Source organism: Egretta garzetta, unplaced genomic scaffold (genome assembly GCF_000687185.1).
Source record: "Egretta garzetta isolate BGI_Z169 unplaced genomic scaffold, ASM68718v1 scaffold526, whole genome shotgun sequence".
NCBI classification, from domain to species: Eukaryota; Metazoa; Chordata; class Aves; order Pelecaniformes; family Ardeidae; genus Egretta; species Egretta garzetta.
The window spans coordinates 1,190,853-1,205,196 of record NW_009259967.1 but is presented as its reverse complement, the minus strand read 5'-3'; the positions used below and the strand labels follow the sequence as shown (position 1 = coordinate 1,205,196).

The 14,344-nt window shown below is 41.8% G+C and overlaps 1 protein-coding gene across 1 annotated transcript in view; it reads left to right on the top strand.

Annotated features, from left to right (window-relative positions):
- SPTBN5 (spectrin beta, non-erythrocytic 5) overlaps positions 1-14,344 on the top strand; it is a 97,485-nt gene that overhangs the window by 15,420 nt on the left and 67,721 nt on the right. The window contains 14 exon segments of the mRNA XM_035895746.1: positions 856-1,101; positions 2,851-3,057; positions 4,243-4,434; positions 4,645-4,797; positions 5,342-5,472; positions 6,702-6,953; positions 7,609-7,896; positions 8,544-8,790; positions 9,646-9,785; positions 10,774-10,873; positions 11,575-11,745; positions 11,838-12,002; positions 12,758-12,984; positions 13,556-13,742. Of these exon segments, the coding sequence (XP_035751639.1) occupies positions 856-1,101; positions 2,851-3,057; positions 4,243-4,434; positions 4,645-4,797; positions 5,342-5,472; positions 6,702-6,953; positions 7,609-7,896; positions 8,544-8,790; positions 9,646-9,785; positions 10,774-10,873; positions 11,575-11,745; positions 11,838-12,002; positions 12,758-12,984; positions 13,556-13,742 (2,706 nt within the window).

Here is a 14,344-nt window from a genome sequence, read left to right as displayed (position 1 = left end):
TCTATTCAGAAGCACAAGGTACCTTACTTTGCTAGTGGTGCCTTGTCTTTGTATTATAGCAATATTTTAGAACACCTATGTCCTTCAGTTCAGTCAGTACAGTACTTATAAGTCAAACCTGTCTTTGGCTGTCAAACCAAAGCTGTCAAACCACTCATAATCTCAAGTGTCATGACCAGGTTTTGGAGTTTTAAAAAATTTATAGGGTAGGGTTTTTTGCCCAAGAGGGGAAGGAAAGGGTAGAGAAGGAATATGCTTCATACTGGACTAGAAGTGCAGCAGAAGGGCTCTGTATTAGCTCACTTTGGACAGGAGGGAAAAAAGTTCGCTAGTTTTTATTTTTCCCACCCACCTTTCCTGGCCAAGAGAGATGTGGAGAGAGAAAGAGATGGTGAAAAGAAAATGGAAATCAGCAGGCAGGGTGGATAACATTGTGTGAGCTTACAAATCTGTTGCCCCTTTCCCTAAGAGTTTGCTGTGTGCTTATTATGAAAAGCTTAGCTGTATGAGCTACTACCTTCTTATGGCAAAGAATCACTGTGAACAAGTGAAGAGACCTCTGGACTTGAGAACTTCGATGACAAAACTGAAACAGGAGCATCTGTAATTTTAATATACGTTTGTGTGCATCTGTTTGTGTATTTGTGGACAACAAATAAGTATTTCCTTCAGAGAAGACTGCATAAGAAGCTTCACATCAAAGGCAAAAAGTAGGACAGTAATTTGTGGGGGGGGAGTCAAGGGGCAATCATCTCAGTGCTCAGGGAAAAGTCATAGGCATGGATAAAACACAGGGCTCTTGGAAATGTATGTATTACGATGGCGGAGAATAGGACCCCCTCTTCGCTCTCAGCTGGTGGTAAGTTAGTTATGCTGACATGTCTCCTGTCCTTCTGCTAGGCTCTCGAGGTGGAGTGCAATTCCCACAGGGCCATATGTGCAGGTGTGATGAGGAGGGGCTGGGAGCTCAGCCAGAAGAACCCCGCACGCCAGGAGGACATTCTGAAGCAGACAGACAACCTCCAGAAGTTGTGGCAGCAGCTCCAAGACGAGGTGGCTGATCGCAAAAGCCGGCTGCAGGCAGCAGCTCTCATCAAACAGGTAAGCAGAGCTCTGCTGTGGTGCATGGTATGGGGGACAGGGATGTGGTTCAGTTCTGCTCTATGCCCCCTGTCATGGTTTAACCCCGTCTGGCAACTAAGCACCACTCAGCCGCTCGCTCACTGCCCCTACAATGGGATGGGGGAGAGAATCAGGAGAGTAAAAGTGAGAAAACTTGTGGGTTGAGATAAAGACAGTTTAATAGGTAAAACAAAAGCCGCGCATGCAAGCAAAGCGAAGCAAGGAATTCATTCACCACTTCCCATTGGCAAGTGGTGTTCAGCCATCTCCAGGAAAACAGGGCTCCATCACGCATAACGGTTACTTGGGAAGACAGACGCCATCACTCCGAATGCCCTCACCTTCCTCCTTCTTCCCCCAGCTTATATACTGAGCATGGTGTCATATGGTATGGAATAGCCCTTTGGTCAGTTGGGGTCAGCCATCCTGGCTGTGTCCCCTCGCAGCTTCCCATGCACCTGGCAGAGCTGAAAGCTGAGAAGTCCTTGGCCAGACTAAACACTACCCAGCAACAACCAAAACATCAGTGTGCCATCAACATTCCTCTAGTACTAAATCCAAAACACAACTCTATGCCAGCTACTATGAAGAAAATTAACTCTATCCCAGCTGAAACCAGGACACCCCCACATGCACAGCAACAGTGGCAGGAAGCCTTCAGGTGTCAGTCTTCAAAAAGATCTCCGGTAGCAAAGTCTCAATCCTCCTGTGAGCCAGCCAGGCAGGAGATTTGAACAGCTGGGAGTTACTCTAAGTTAAAAACGCTAATGGAAATAGCTCACGTAATAGTGGTGATGCATAGTCTTTTTTGAGGGTGGGACCTGGGTAGTTGCGTGATGTTTGTCTAACATGAAAAAAAAAAAAAACAACCAACAACAAAAGAAACAAGCCATAAGACTCGGATTGACCATAATTTCCCAAAGCCTGGGAAACATTTGACCCTGCCATTCTGATCTACGCTTTCACAGCTACAAACATTCACACATCTGCAAATAAATAGCTCTTAAAAAAGCAGCATTCCAAAATCATATAACATTATCTCAGGTATTCTTATTCACACTTTTCTAAGTTTTTTGCTCAGTCTATTGTTCCCATGAGACACTTGAACAAAATGTAAGAGCTTTGTTCCTGACAAAGTCCAAATTCTCTCTTTTGTCTAATAAGTTTAAAGTCATTATGGTGTTTTAGTTGTTCTTTTTTTTCCTTCACTACTATGGGGTTTCTTTTTTTCTGTTGTACCTTTATTCTGTATCTCAAAATCTTGTTTTGCTTTTTAGGATAGCCAGGCAGACTGCAAATTCTGGAAAAAAGAAGAAAACTTTTGTTGTAGACTGAGTTCATTGTTTGTTGCTGGACTTTCCTTAGAACCTTTAGTAAATATCTGTTGGAATTATGTGGTGCCTATCAAGATCGTATGATGCGAGTTCCTTTTACTGCTGCTATTAAGCACCATAAAGTTTTAGTTAGTTAGCAGTTTTTAAAGAGTTATATAGGCAATCCTTGAATCTATTTACTCACTGTGATTCTGTGAATTATCTGTGCTCAATGTGATCATGAAATACATCACAGATTTAGAGCTCATTCATAGCTTTCACAACACCTGGAAGTAACTTTATACCTACAGACCTAATGGCATTTCTGTCTTAATCATTACTTTCAAAAGAAAAAGGAGCTGGAGATGATACTTTCAGGATGAAACCAAGAGTTTTCTTCCCTGTGTTCCCTCAGTACTTTGCTGACATCGATGAAGCAAATTCATGGTTACGAGAAAGACAGCCCCTTCTGGCCAGCAAGGACTATGGAAAAGATGAATCAAGCACTGAAGCACTGTTGCATCGTCATTTGCGCCTGGAGAAGGAGATTGCGGCCTACTCCTCTGAGATGAGACGCCTGAAAGAGCAGGCTGACATTGCAGCAGAGCAAGCTCCAGCTACAGTAAGTAGATGAGGAGTTGTGTCACATTTTGTTGAAGAATGTAAATTGAATCGTTTTTAATGATGTAAAGTATTTTGATTTTGCCAGAATAGAGTATTCCAAATGACCTAAACAAGGGCATTTTTTTTAAATCAGAAGTAATTTTTAATGAGAATTGAGGCAAATTTTTAGATGACAAAGAAGTTCATTGGCCACTCATAGCCTGCCTAGTTAGTGTTCTGTGAAATGCTAGAAATACGCTTGTTTATGAGTTCCTTCTATCAGTCCTGACAAATAGCTTCTCACTCTTTATTCTCATAACATTAGTAATTTCAGTCAGCTTTAAAAAGTAGTGTTTAATCTAAACATCTTCACAAATTCTTTCTACATCCTAATATAGTGATGAACCATCCCACAGCTCCAGGAGCAGTTCATACCATCCCAGGACAGCTGTTTAAGGCATGTGGGATGAAGTCAACCCCTGCAGATGCTCCTCTTTTTGACTGACTAGAAAGGGAACTTCTGACCTGAGATAACCTAATTTGTCAACAGAAGTTAGGGGAAATGAATGACACATTTCATAGCTTGATTCTTGCAGATTCTTGCAGACTGCTATGATCACTTGGTGTTTAGCCAAACCAGTTTGAGAGCTATGAGCACTTCAGATCTTTCCTTTACCTCATCATTCCAACATTAATTTTTATTAGAACAAAAATTGTATTGCTTTGTTATTAAACATGAAAAGGCATGTGACAAGGTGGTATTGATGTGCAAATATAAGCGTTTATTCACTAGGGCACTCACAGGCTTTGAAACTGGAAGTGTTCAGGTATTAAAGCATCACCACAAGTAGAAATGTGAACATAGTTAATTCTTTGGTTTATTGGCAATTTTAAAAGTTTAAAAATAAAAACCAAAACCACCTTGATGTGGGCACAAAAAGGTATTTTTTACTGAATCAATATATTTTAAAATGAGCTAAATGAAACTTCTTCTTTAAACAAAGCTAAAATGTTTTTCAGTTATTTGTTTCATTCTTTCAGAATAAAACAAAGAAAACAGATTCAAATAAATACTGGAAATGTTTTGTTTAAAGGGTCAGAATGCTGTGATTTGAACTACCAAGTCCAAATTTTCCTTCCATGTGAAATTTTTGTCCAAATGAGAAATATTCACTTATTGATTCTGTTAAATTTTGCTTAACAGATGGTGAAGAGAGAAGCCCCAAGTGACTTAAATCAAAAGACAACTAAGCTACCATTCAGTCGCTCTTGGGCAACATCTGAAACTGCGTTCCCTGGAACCTCCAGTCCAGATGTTCATTTTCTTCCAGAGAACATCTGGAAGACCCAAGATGAAATAGATTCACTTTATGAAAATCTACAGAGGGTGGCTGAGGTATAGTATCCCCTCCCGTGCTTTGCAGTTCACAAAAATAGTCAAGTCTTAAGGTAACGCATTCTATTCTCTTTCAGCAGTGTCTGGCAAAACTACCAAGCTACCACCTGTGTATTGTAGTTTAAATGCAAGGTTTTTCTTTTTTTTTTTTTCTTCTTCAAACAGGAAGGAATTATTACAGCAATACCTAAGTCTTCATCTGTTTTACAGGACAGAAAAAAGGCTCTGGAGGAGATGATTGGATATTACCGCTTCTGTAGCTCTTGTGAAGAATTTCAGTCATGGATGAAAGACAAAGAGAACATTTTCCGGACTCTTCAGCCTCAAGCAGACAATGTGGAGGTCATGCAGCAGAAATATCAGGTACCCTTTTTTCCTGCTCACAGATGACACCTTTTAAATCACATTGACCTTGGAAGAATAGATTGAGAAATTAAGTTGAGAAATGAAGTTTTGAGAGTCTTTTCATTCATTTCAATTCATGAAGTAGTACATAAATCAGATATTTATTTCGCATAAACTATGCCAAGCTTATTGAAGCCGATGTAATTATGTCCCTTTAACTTCCCCTGTGGATGTGGTATCCTGGACAAATATAGTACAAAAGAACTCTTTTTGTGGTTTATCTTATGCCACTTGAAGAAAAATGCCAGCTGATTAAAAAATCCTGCAAGTGCACTTGCATCCCAGTAGAGTGAGACGTATGTGCATAGGTGTAGGGTGTACACCAAGGGGAGGTCAGGAGGGCTATAGGGGAACTACAGGTGTCTATGGTGACAGCAGACAGGTAAATGGAGAAGCCAACTGTGAAAGTGGGAGATGAGTGAATATGATGGATTATTGAGAATCATGTCCATAGAAATGGAAAAACCACATGTTCTGCATTCTTGTATCTTTCCTATTTCAGAGCTTTTTAATGGAACTGGCTGCAGGCAAAGGCCAGATGGGAGATATTGAAAACTTAGCTGTTAAATATCTAAAGACCAATCCCAGCAAATATTCTGAGATCCAGATTTGGCTTGAAAAGATCAACAGCAGGTAAAGGAGCTACTGACAGAGGATTGTCTCATGGGGGCGATTGGAGAGCTGACCTTTCATGCCTGATCTAGACTACACTGAGAGAATACCCGTCTGATAGATCTTTAACTCCCAGAATCGGCCTGAGGGGAAGTTTTCATGTGTGGCTGAGGTTTGCTGTATTCAGGTGCGGCTTTTGCCACCAAACAGGGACTGGGGCAAAGGGGTGGGGGCTGCTCCTTGGGGCCTGGGCTGGGCCTTGCAGCTGGGGCTTGTCCCACCGCCCCATCCAGGGAGCAGGGGAGGGGGGGAAAGGGGGCAGCCCGTAGTCCCCATAGCCCAACTAGTCTGTGGTGAGGGGGCAGGGCTGTGGCCTGGCCGGGAATTTTTGGTTTGAGGCCTGGGCCTGGGCCAGACTGCAGCAAGGGCCAATGGCTCCCTTTGGGACTGGGAGCTGGCATGGGCAGGAGGGCTCAGCACACAGGGCCAGTCCCACAGGGAGGTGAGCAGGGGAGGCCTGGGGTGGTAGCCAGGGCCAGAGGTGAGTCCCAATCCTCAGAGCTACCTGGCAGCTTGTCCCCACTGTCACCTGTGGGAAAGGGCCAGCACTCAGCCACACTGGCTCTAGGCTGGCCCTGAGCCTGGCATCATGCCGCTGGGATGGGGGGTGCTTCTAGATCCCTGGCGCTGAGATATTTAAACTGCAGCAGTTTGTGTGTGTGTATTAAAGCACAACATGAATCCACCCATAAGCAACAGCGATGGCTTCAGAGCAGTTCTGTCTGCATTGCGCTGCAGCAGCTGATTTGGTTACTTAAACATCAGAGTGAGGGTGCCCCTCACAAATATTGAAAGGAACATGAAACCCTGTTTGACTTCACCAAGTATGTTTAGTACCTGGTGTGTACTCCTGGCACCATGCCACACAGCTGGAACTGAGAGGCACAGCTGGGTCCTGATTTTGACCCCTGTTATTCATTGGCATAGTGTTCAGTGTGTTCTGGTCACCTGAGCAGGGTCCCCTTGCTTGAGATGGCACCGAGGTGAATTTCAAGGCTGGGGGGAGTGTTAGTGTTCACATCCTCAGCCCACTTAAATCCTGTTGAAATCTTTATACAAGACTCTGAATAGAAAAAGGACACAGCTCATGTATAACAAAGGCTATAAATTGAATCTGCTCTCTAGGTGAAGGCAAGTTTTGGGGTAGTGGCTGAAGCTAGATGCAAGTAATTGGGTTATCTCTCTCCAAGGTGGGAACACATGGAAACTCTGAAGGAGGAGAAGGGCTCTGAGCTGATTGGAGTCGCTGATGTGAGGACGTTTCTACAGGACTGTCAGAGCATAGGAGTACTACTGCAAGAGAAGATGGTCCAACTCAGGGATCTGGAAACAGGGAACTCACCTGCTGGGCTGGAGTCAGACAAGCGCAAACTGTCTGCAATTGAGAGAGAGGTCCTGGTGATAGAGAGGAAAATTGAATACTTGAGGAGTGTTGCAAAATCGTAAGGAACCTACTCTTTGTTTCCATATTCTTTTCTAGTTCTCTAAGACCATGTTGTAAATTATGGCTATAAAGAGAATGAGCAGCTTATGAAGTTTCTCTTTCTAGCAATTTGAAGAACTGACTTGTCTGCTGAATTGAGATAATCTCTCTTGAGTATGGCTGGGTGATTGGTGAAGTGATTGCTTCCAGACTTCACTGTTGTAGGAGGATAAATACCACAAATCTAACAAATTATCTTTACTAATGGGAGTTACTTCCACAATTTGAACTAAGTATCATTTAGGCCCTGAAAGAGGGTAATCGGGGGAAGCAAGAATGAAGGAAGAAAGATAGCAGAGAATTGTGCACAGGAGTTGGAATTTGAAATATAAAATTAAAGTTTTTTACTACTTTAAGTTTTCTGTACATTCACAATGGGAATGAATCCCTGAACCACAACAGTGTTACCAGAGTCTTTCACAGGGATGCACTTTCTGCAGTATACTACATTCACACCAATATTTCTTGTCAGCATGGAGCATTTGTTGCCTTAGCTGACTTTCTTTTTAATGGAATTTTAAGTATCCAAATCCATTAATTTTAAAGAGTATTGGTTCAAGCTCTACAGGCCTGAAGTATTCATCCAATTGAATGTACTTTATTTCCTCTTGTAGGATTAAGGACACCAACCCTGCAGAGAGCAGGGCCATCACTGAGCAGGTGGAGAACATGGAGAGGCTTCTGGCAAAGCTCAAGCTGGAGACCCAGAAGAAGTGGGACATTCTACAGCGGGCCCAAAATCAACAGTCCTTCCTGCAAGACAGCCGCAGGCTCCTGCTGTGGGCAGAAGGCATTCGGGAGAAACTGAGCAGTGAAGAAATGGGTGTGGACGTGGCTTCTGCAGAGCAATTGCTGAAGGAACATCAGGACCTGCTGAAAGAAATTAGGTCTCAGAAAGAAAGGTAGAGAGATTCTGTCAAGGTGGGCAGAGTGGGGTGATATGAGAACAGTACTGTGAAGATGAAACATGTCTATCATGTACATGAATTGTGTATGAAAGTCATGCTGAAAGTTTATTCAAATGTTCCTGAAACTTAGTGTCAAAAGGAGACTGCAGAACAGAAAATCCGGTTAGCTTTTGCATACTTATCCTGATGGCTGATGGAGGGGGAAGGAGAAGCTGTATGTTTGGAGTAGTATTTCACAAGCTCTCCTGACACTCAGATGGTGCCATCTGCTCTTTGTTTCAGTTCCCCCAGTCCTTTCCTTCTCAGGTTTTATGATTCCAGTTGCCATCATCTTCAGTTCTCCTTCTGCACTGTTAGGAAGTTTCAGATTCTGAGCTGGCCCTCCTTTCCCTTTTAACTGGAAAGCCTGCTTGTATGGGCTGTCCATCCAAATGGGGAAATCTCACCTACTGCCTCCAGCATCTGTCCCTGAGCAAACAAACAGCTGCACTTTGTAGTGCACAACCATGGCTAGCAGGAAAAGAGTGAAAGCGGGGGAGGCTTTTCTCTAGGCACTGCTAAGAGAGCAAAGAGCTCTGATGAAAGAGAATTCATATTCCCTCATGCAGTGAGGTCTCTCTTTTCTTTTTGACCCTGTGAAGATTTGTGCAGCTGGAAGAGCTAGGACGCAAAGTAATCCATGAACAACCCAGTAATGGCAGGACCACAGATGTCCACCAGTCCATGGAGAGGCTTGCCAAGGAGAACAAAGAGCTGGAGAAAATGTGGGAACAGCGTCAGAAAAAGCTGCAGGAGAGCCTGGAATTGCAGAAGTTCAATAGGGAGGGAGACCGTATCAGTGCAGCCCTCTCTGGCCATGAGGCCTTTTTCCGGAGGAATGACCTTGGGGTATGTGCAGCAGTTTTCTCTTACTTTGTCTCCCCATCCAGGGAGTAGCAACAATTTTCTTAATTACATCAGTTTCCTCATTCTTATGGTCATGGCATTTTAATACTTGGAAACTAGACTTTCAGGTTCTTATTAATGTTCTTATGCTCTTACTCATCTTAATAAGAATGAAGTTTGTCTCTCAAAAAAAAAAAATTTAAAACAGCTAGAGTTGCCCTTTGTTACTGTGTTTGTACATGTCAGATGGCTTATATACAATTGACTCATCAGTCTGGTGGCTAACCATTAAAAAGGTTTTGGCTTGAACATAATTAATATTATTTTTTTTATGAAGTAATAACCCGACTTTTTAAATAATGAAGCTTTTTCTTTTCATTGAGTATTTTAAGAACATTACAGCAAATGAAGTGAAAAAACAAAAGCAGGCAATATTCACCAGATCAGTGAAGGAGGAGGTTGTGGTATCTCACCATCTTTTATGTTTTCAGCTGAAACTGAAAATTCAATACTTTTGGGTCAACCAAGTGGAATAAAGTTTTACTTAGTTACAGCCTTTTGTATTGCACCTACCTAGATGTGCCAGAGTGCTGGCATAAATTCAGAATGCAGATTTTCTTATAAGGTGAAAATAGAACCAAAATGGAAACATAAACCAGAAGAACTAGATATTATACAAACCTAAACACCTTCTGCTTTTTTGTAGCCCTGAACATCCTTAGGCACATGCAAAATGTACACTATATTTCCTGCCTGAAAGAGAAGGGGGAATATAAGGTCCAAAAATGTTTTTTCATTGCTACACAAACAACATGTGACGAAGAAAAAACTTGATTGAATTTTCTTTCTTAAATGCAGGACCATGTAGATGCTGTTCAAAACCTGCTGAAGCAACATCAGGAATTTGAACAACTGCTGATGGCACTGAAGAGACGAGTAGAAGCACTTAATGAAAATGGGATGAACCTAATAGACAGCAGGCACTTTGCATCTCACGTGTGAGTCTAAACTCCTTCCTTTTTTATTTAGCCTTAATAAACGATCCTGTGTGATTAGGGGGAGATGGAAAACTTTCCCTGAGCCAGGATTTAGTTGACCTCCATTCTGTGATCTGCTGGGCAAGGGGGGGAAGAGGGATTTCTTCAAAAAAATACAGACTTATGCTCTCAGGACCAATAAGCAAAAGGCCTTTTGCTTAAAAGTGTCATTTGACCAAATGCTAGAATAATTCGCCTTGTATCGTACATTTCATACAGTGTTAAAACTTCCTTAATGTAAACTCATTAAATGCCTACACAAAACAATTTTTCCTTCATTTATCAGTATCACATATTAGAGTTAATGTTTGCTGTTAAAATGTTACAGAAGAGTTCACAAGGAAATAATCCATCGGGAACAGCTCCTTGATGTTTTTGCTGAAGCTGAACTGTGATCTGTAATTCCTTTACTGTGCTAGAGCCACTGCAGTCCAGTAAGGGGACCTCTGTATAAACAAGAATTAGAAATATAGGGTCAGAATGGACCTCTTGGATCAAAGAGACCATGTTCTTGTGATCACAAGTGACAATGTCTTGAAAATTCCCTCCACAAATTTATAAAGCTGCTCTTGAAATCTGATTTCTTGCCAGAAATACTACCATTAGAAGGCCATTCCACAGCCTCGCTGCACTTGCATCACAGAGAAAATTATTAGTTAAGGTGGAATATTTGGGAAAGAGAAAGGTCTGGGTGTTTTAGTCAAACATACCTGACTGCAATTCACTAATGTAACAGAGCCATACAAAAGGAAAATCAAGAGCAGCTGGCAAGCAATAGCTGCTTTCCAGCTGAGCCTAGCATGGACGTGGGACAGGGCCCGTATATCCCTTTGTCCTGTCAACAGAGGTGTTGAAGTAGATTCCATTTATATCAGAGTCATGACTACAGTACAACCAAGGGGAACCAATATAACTAGTACTGGATTGGACTTCCTGTTTTTCTTGGTAGTATTGAAGAGAGAATGGTCACTCTCCAGCGAAGGTGGGAGCGGCTGATACAAAGCAATGCTGAGAGAAAACAGAAGTTGTTGGATTCCCTACAGTTGCAGGTAAAAGGACTGATACTGCAGATTTGGTCAGGCACGCATGAAATAATTTTATCCTTTTTCTTAATATGGGACAAATCTCAAACTGCTGAGAATTCCTACTGGACCTCACTTTCTCTTTGGCTATGAGAGAGAACTTCACTTTCCAGGGAGCAGGTGATGCACTGGCCATAAATCTTACAAGGCCATAACCATAGCGAAATACCAAAACAAAAATGAAGATATTGAATCAAAAATATCAACAGAATATTTTGTCTACTGGATAAGTTTATTCTGCTCATTACTTATTATTGTCCTAGGCCTTAATAATTTGGCACAGTTACTTACAGTAACTGTACTTTTGGCACCAAATATAGTTTCCAGTGCTGAGATACAAAGTTATACTGGAGGATTGGACTACTTATGGTTAGAATAGTCTACCAAAAATGCAAACCTTCACTGACAATTAAAGGCAATAGATTAGTAAATGTAAAAAGGGGACTAAGAGATATTACTCCAAGGGCTTAAAAACTCATCAGTAGTTCAAGATCATACCTCTTCAATTAAGAGGATTGATTATGTAGAACAACTTCTATATAAAAATATATCACATTTCCTAACTGTTAGAAAAAAAAAATCGGGGCTTGATTCTAACAGCAAGGATGCACTGCAAATCCACACAGAATCAGAAGTTAAATCAATTTAATCCTGTTTGTTTCCATAAGGAGTTTAATCGTGATGCTGCTGAGCTTTTGATATGGATGGAAGAGAAGTACAAAATTGCATCAGATGAATCTTATCGTGATCCAACAAATGTTCTACGCAAACTGAAGTGGCATGAGGCTGCTGAGAAGGAAATGATGGCTAACGAGGAGCACTTTGCTAGTCTGATAAAGGTGAAGGCAGTTTTGGAGCTAAGCGTTCCATCTTGTCTCAGACTTCACAGATGTTGACCTGCTCAAAAAAATGGTGTGTTGTGTTTCTCCAGAAAGGAAATCAACTGATTCAAGACAACCATTATGCTGCAGTTTCTATCCAGGAGAAGATGTCAGAGCTTCAAAAGAAGTGGAAGAAACTGTATGGCAAGATGATAGAGCGAGGTGACAAGCTGAGACAAGCTGGGCAGCAAGAACAGCTCATGGAACTGCTCCAGGTCAGAAGGTGATGGGGAAGAGAGGGGAGGAATGGCCTAGGAGCCTGGTTCCTCTGTTTTGTGGTCCTCACAAAAAAGAATACTATATAGATAAAAGTGTATTTTAAGGTGTCCGTTTCATCTTAGTCTCAGGAGAGAAAACCCCATATAACACTGACCCAGCTCACTCCAAAGCTGTGAGCAGGATAATGGTGCCAGCACAGCACCAAGGCACAAAGCTGTTGAACTCAGGCTCAGCACTGCATCTGTGTGGCCATCCTATACTGGGAAAGCAATCAAAACTCTCTGCACGGGTCAATGCTGTGCAAACATAACTGCTTGCTTGGCGTCAGTTTGGGGGCTGGAGGCACAGCACTGTATTAAGCACACAGTCATCCAGGCGAATTGTATAAGGGGAACAATGTACTGTGAAGCTGTTTCGATACCAGTATATCATGGAACTGCTGTTGTGTTGTAGCTACAATCTGAAGCCTCTGAAGATTGTTTGATTGTTTTGTATCACGTCACTGAAGATAGTTCAGAGAGACTGGTTTTAATGATGTACTTTAGGATCTCAGAGAGAAGAGCGCTCAAAAATAGTGTGCAAAACAAAATATTCCCAGGAAATGCCTCTTAGAGATACCTGGCCATCATGTTACCAAGAAAGGACGTATGGATTTAAAAATTGTTTCCAGGAATCTGTTGTGGGAGGGGCTGAGTGAAAGAAAATTGTGTTGAAAGGTCAGTATGAGTGTACTGTAACCTTTTCCTGGCAGGATGCCAAAAAGAAGATAGAGAAAATTGAGAAAGTTCTTCAGGAATCTGAGACAGGCCACGATTTGCGCTCTAGCCGTGATCTACTCAAGCAGCACAGACAGCTGGAAAATGAGACATGTGAGCTGGCAGAGAAAATGAACTCTATTGTATCTCATGCGAGGAAAATGGCCACCAATCACTTTGACTCCCAGAGGATTCTGGATGAAACACAGAAATATCTGAAAAGGTGAGGTGTCATTCTCTTTTTGTCTCCACCCCTTGTGACAAATAGCATTTTTTGTTCTACCTTCTAGAAAATGTGTTTTGGTTGATTAGGTTTAACCCATATTCAGCAATGATTTCTCCGCCCAGTTGTCTCACAGCAGTGCTTTGAGCTACACCTACACAGCTGCCTGTTAACCCACCTCAACCTTTATTACTGGGCCTTCTCCTTGCTTCTGCCCCCCTCCTATAGACTTTTGCTTATCCATAGGTCATCCACTGCTTTCTAAGAGGCACAGTGATCCAGCATTCAATAGTGACTAGTTCCTTAAAATGTCATAGGACAAGCCTAGGATTTCAAAGGTGCAAATCACTTTTCCTCTGCTTACGCTTAGCGTTATCATATAGGTCTACTTGCCAAAAGTAGCTTTCTGGGGAAGGGATTCCTGTATGTGCAGCCAGCATTAACTATTGACATTTAATTGCAAAGAAGTATTCAGTGTTTTCTAATCTTCACAGTGGTAACATAGCCTAATTCCCTTGGCAGAATCATGATAAAGCTTTGTTTTAACATTTATTTAATGGGTGACCCCTAGGTTTGAGTCTTTGAAAGCACCTCTCAATGAGAGACGTAAGTTGCTGGAAGCTGCAGTGGATCTCTATGAGTTCTACCATTATCATGACATGGAACTGAACTGGATTAATGAGCGATTGCCTATCGCCCATTCCACCAACTGTGGGAAGTCCTTGGATGTAGCTCAAAGCCTGTTGCAAAAACACAAGGTAACTCATTTAATTAAGTGTATTATAGCATGTTGGTACATTGCATTTCACCTCAGCCTGCAAACCAGCACCTGCACAGTTCTCCTTTACTTTCAGGAAGACCGTCGCAAGCAAAATGTATAGCCACACTTTCAATGAGTACATTCACTGATTCCAGCACTAGCCCAGTTAAAATAGTTCCAGTGAACTGAGTCTAGTTAGCCATGTGGTGATGATTTTCAGAGCAAACATGAAATTCCTGTGGGAACTGCAAAATTTATCACATTTTGCAGTATTATTATTCTGAGAAATTTTGTAGTTCTTCCTATTAAAAGTGGATAAAAAGCTAGTGTACCTCACACTAAATATAAAAAAGCCCTGAGGTTTTTGCTTTGTGCGTTGGTCTGGGTTGAATATTTTGACTGTTATGTGCTCATCCTGTATTTCTATGCTTACTGCTTCCATTATGCATGCAGTCTTGAGGTATGTGCATGCTAGATTCTCTAGGAGAGCACATAACAGCCATTTAATGTTTATTTTAGTTCTGTACTGCTTGTAAAATGGTTTGAACATCCCTCAGTCAATATATTTACACAGACAAGTTAACACATTTCTGGAGAGTT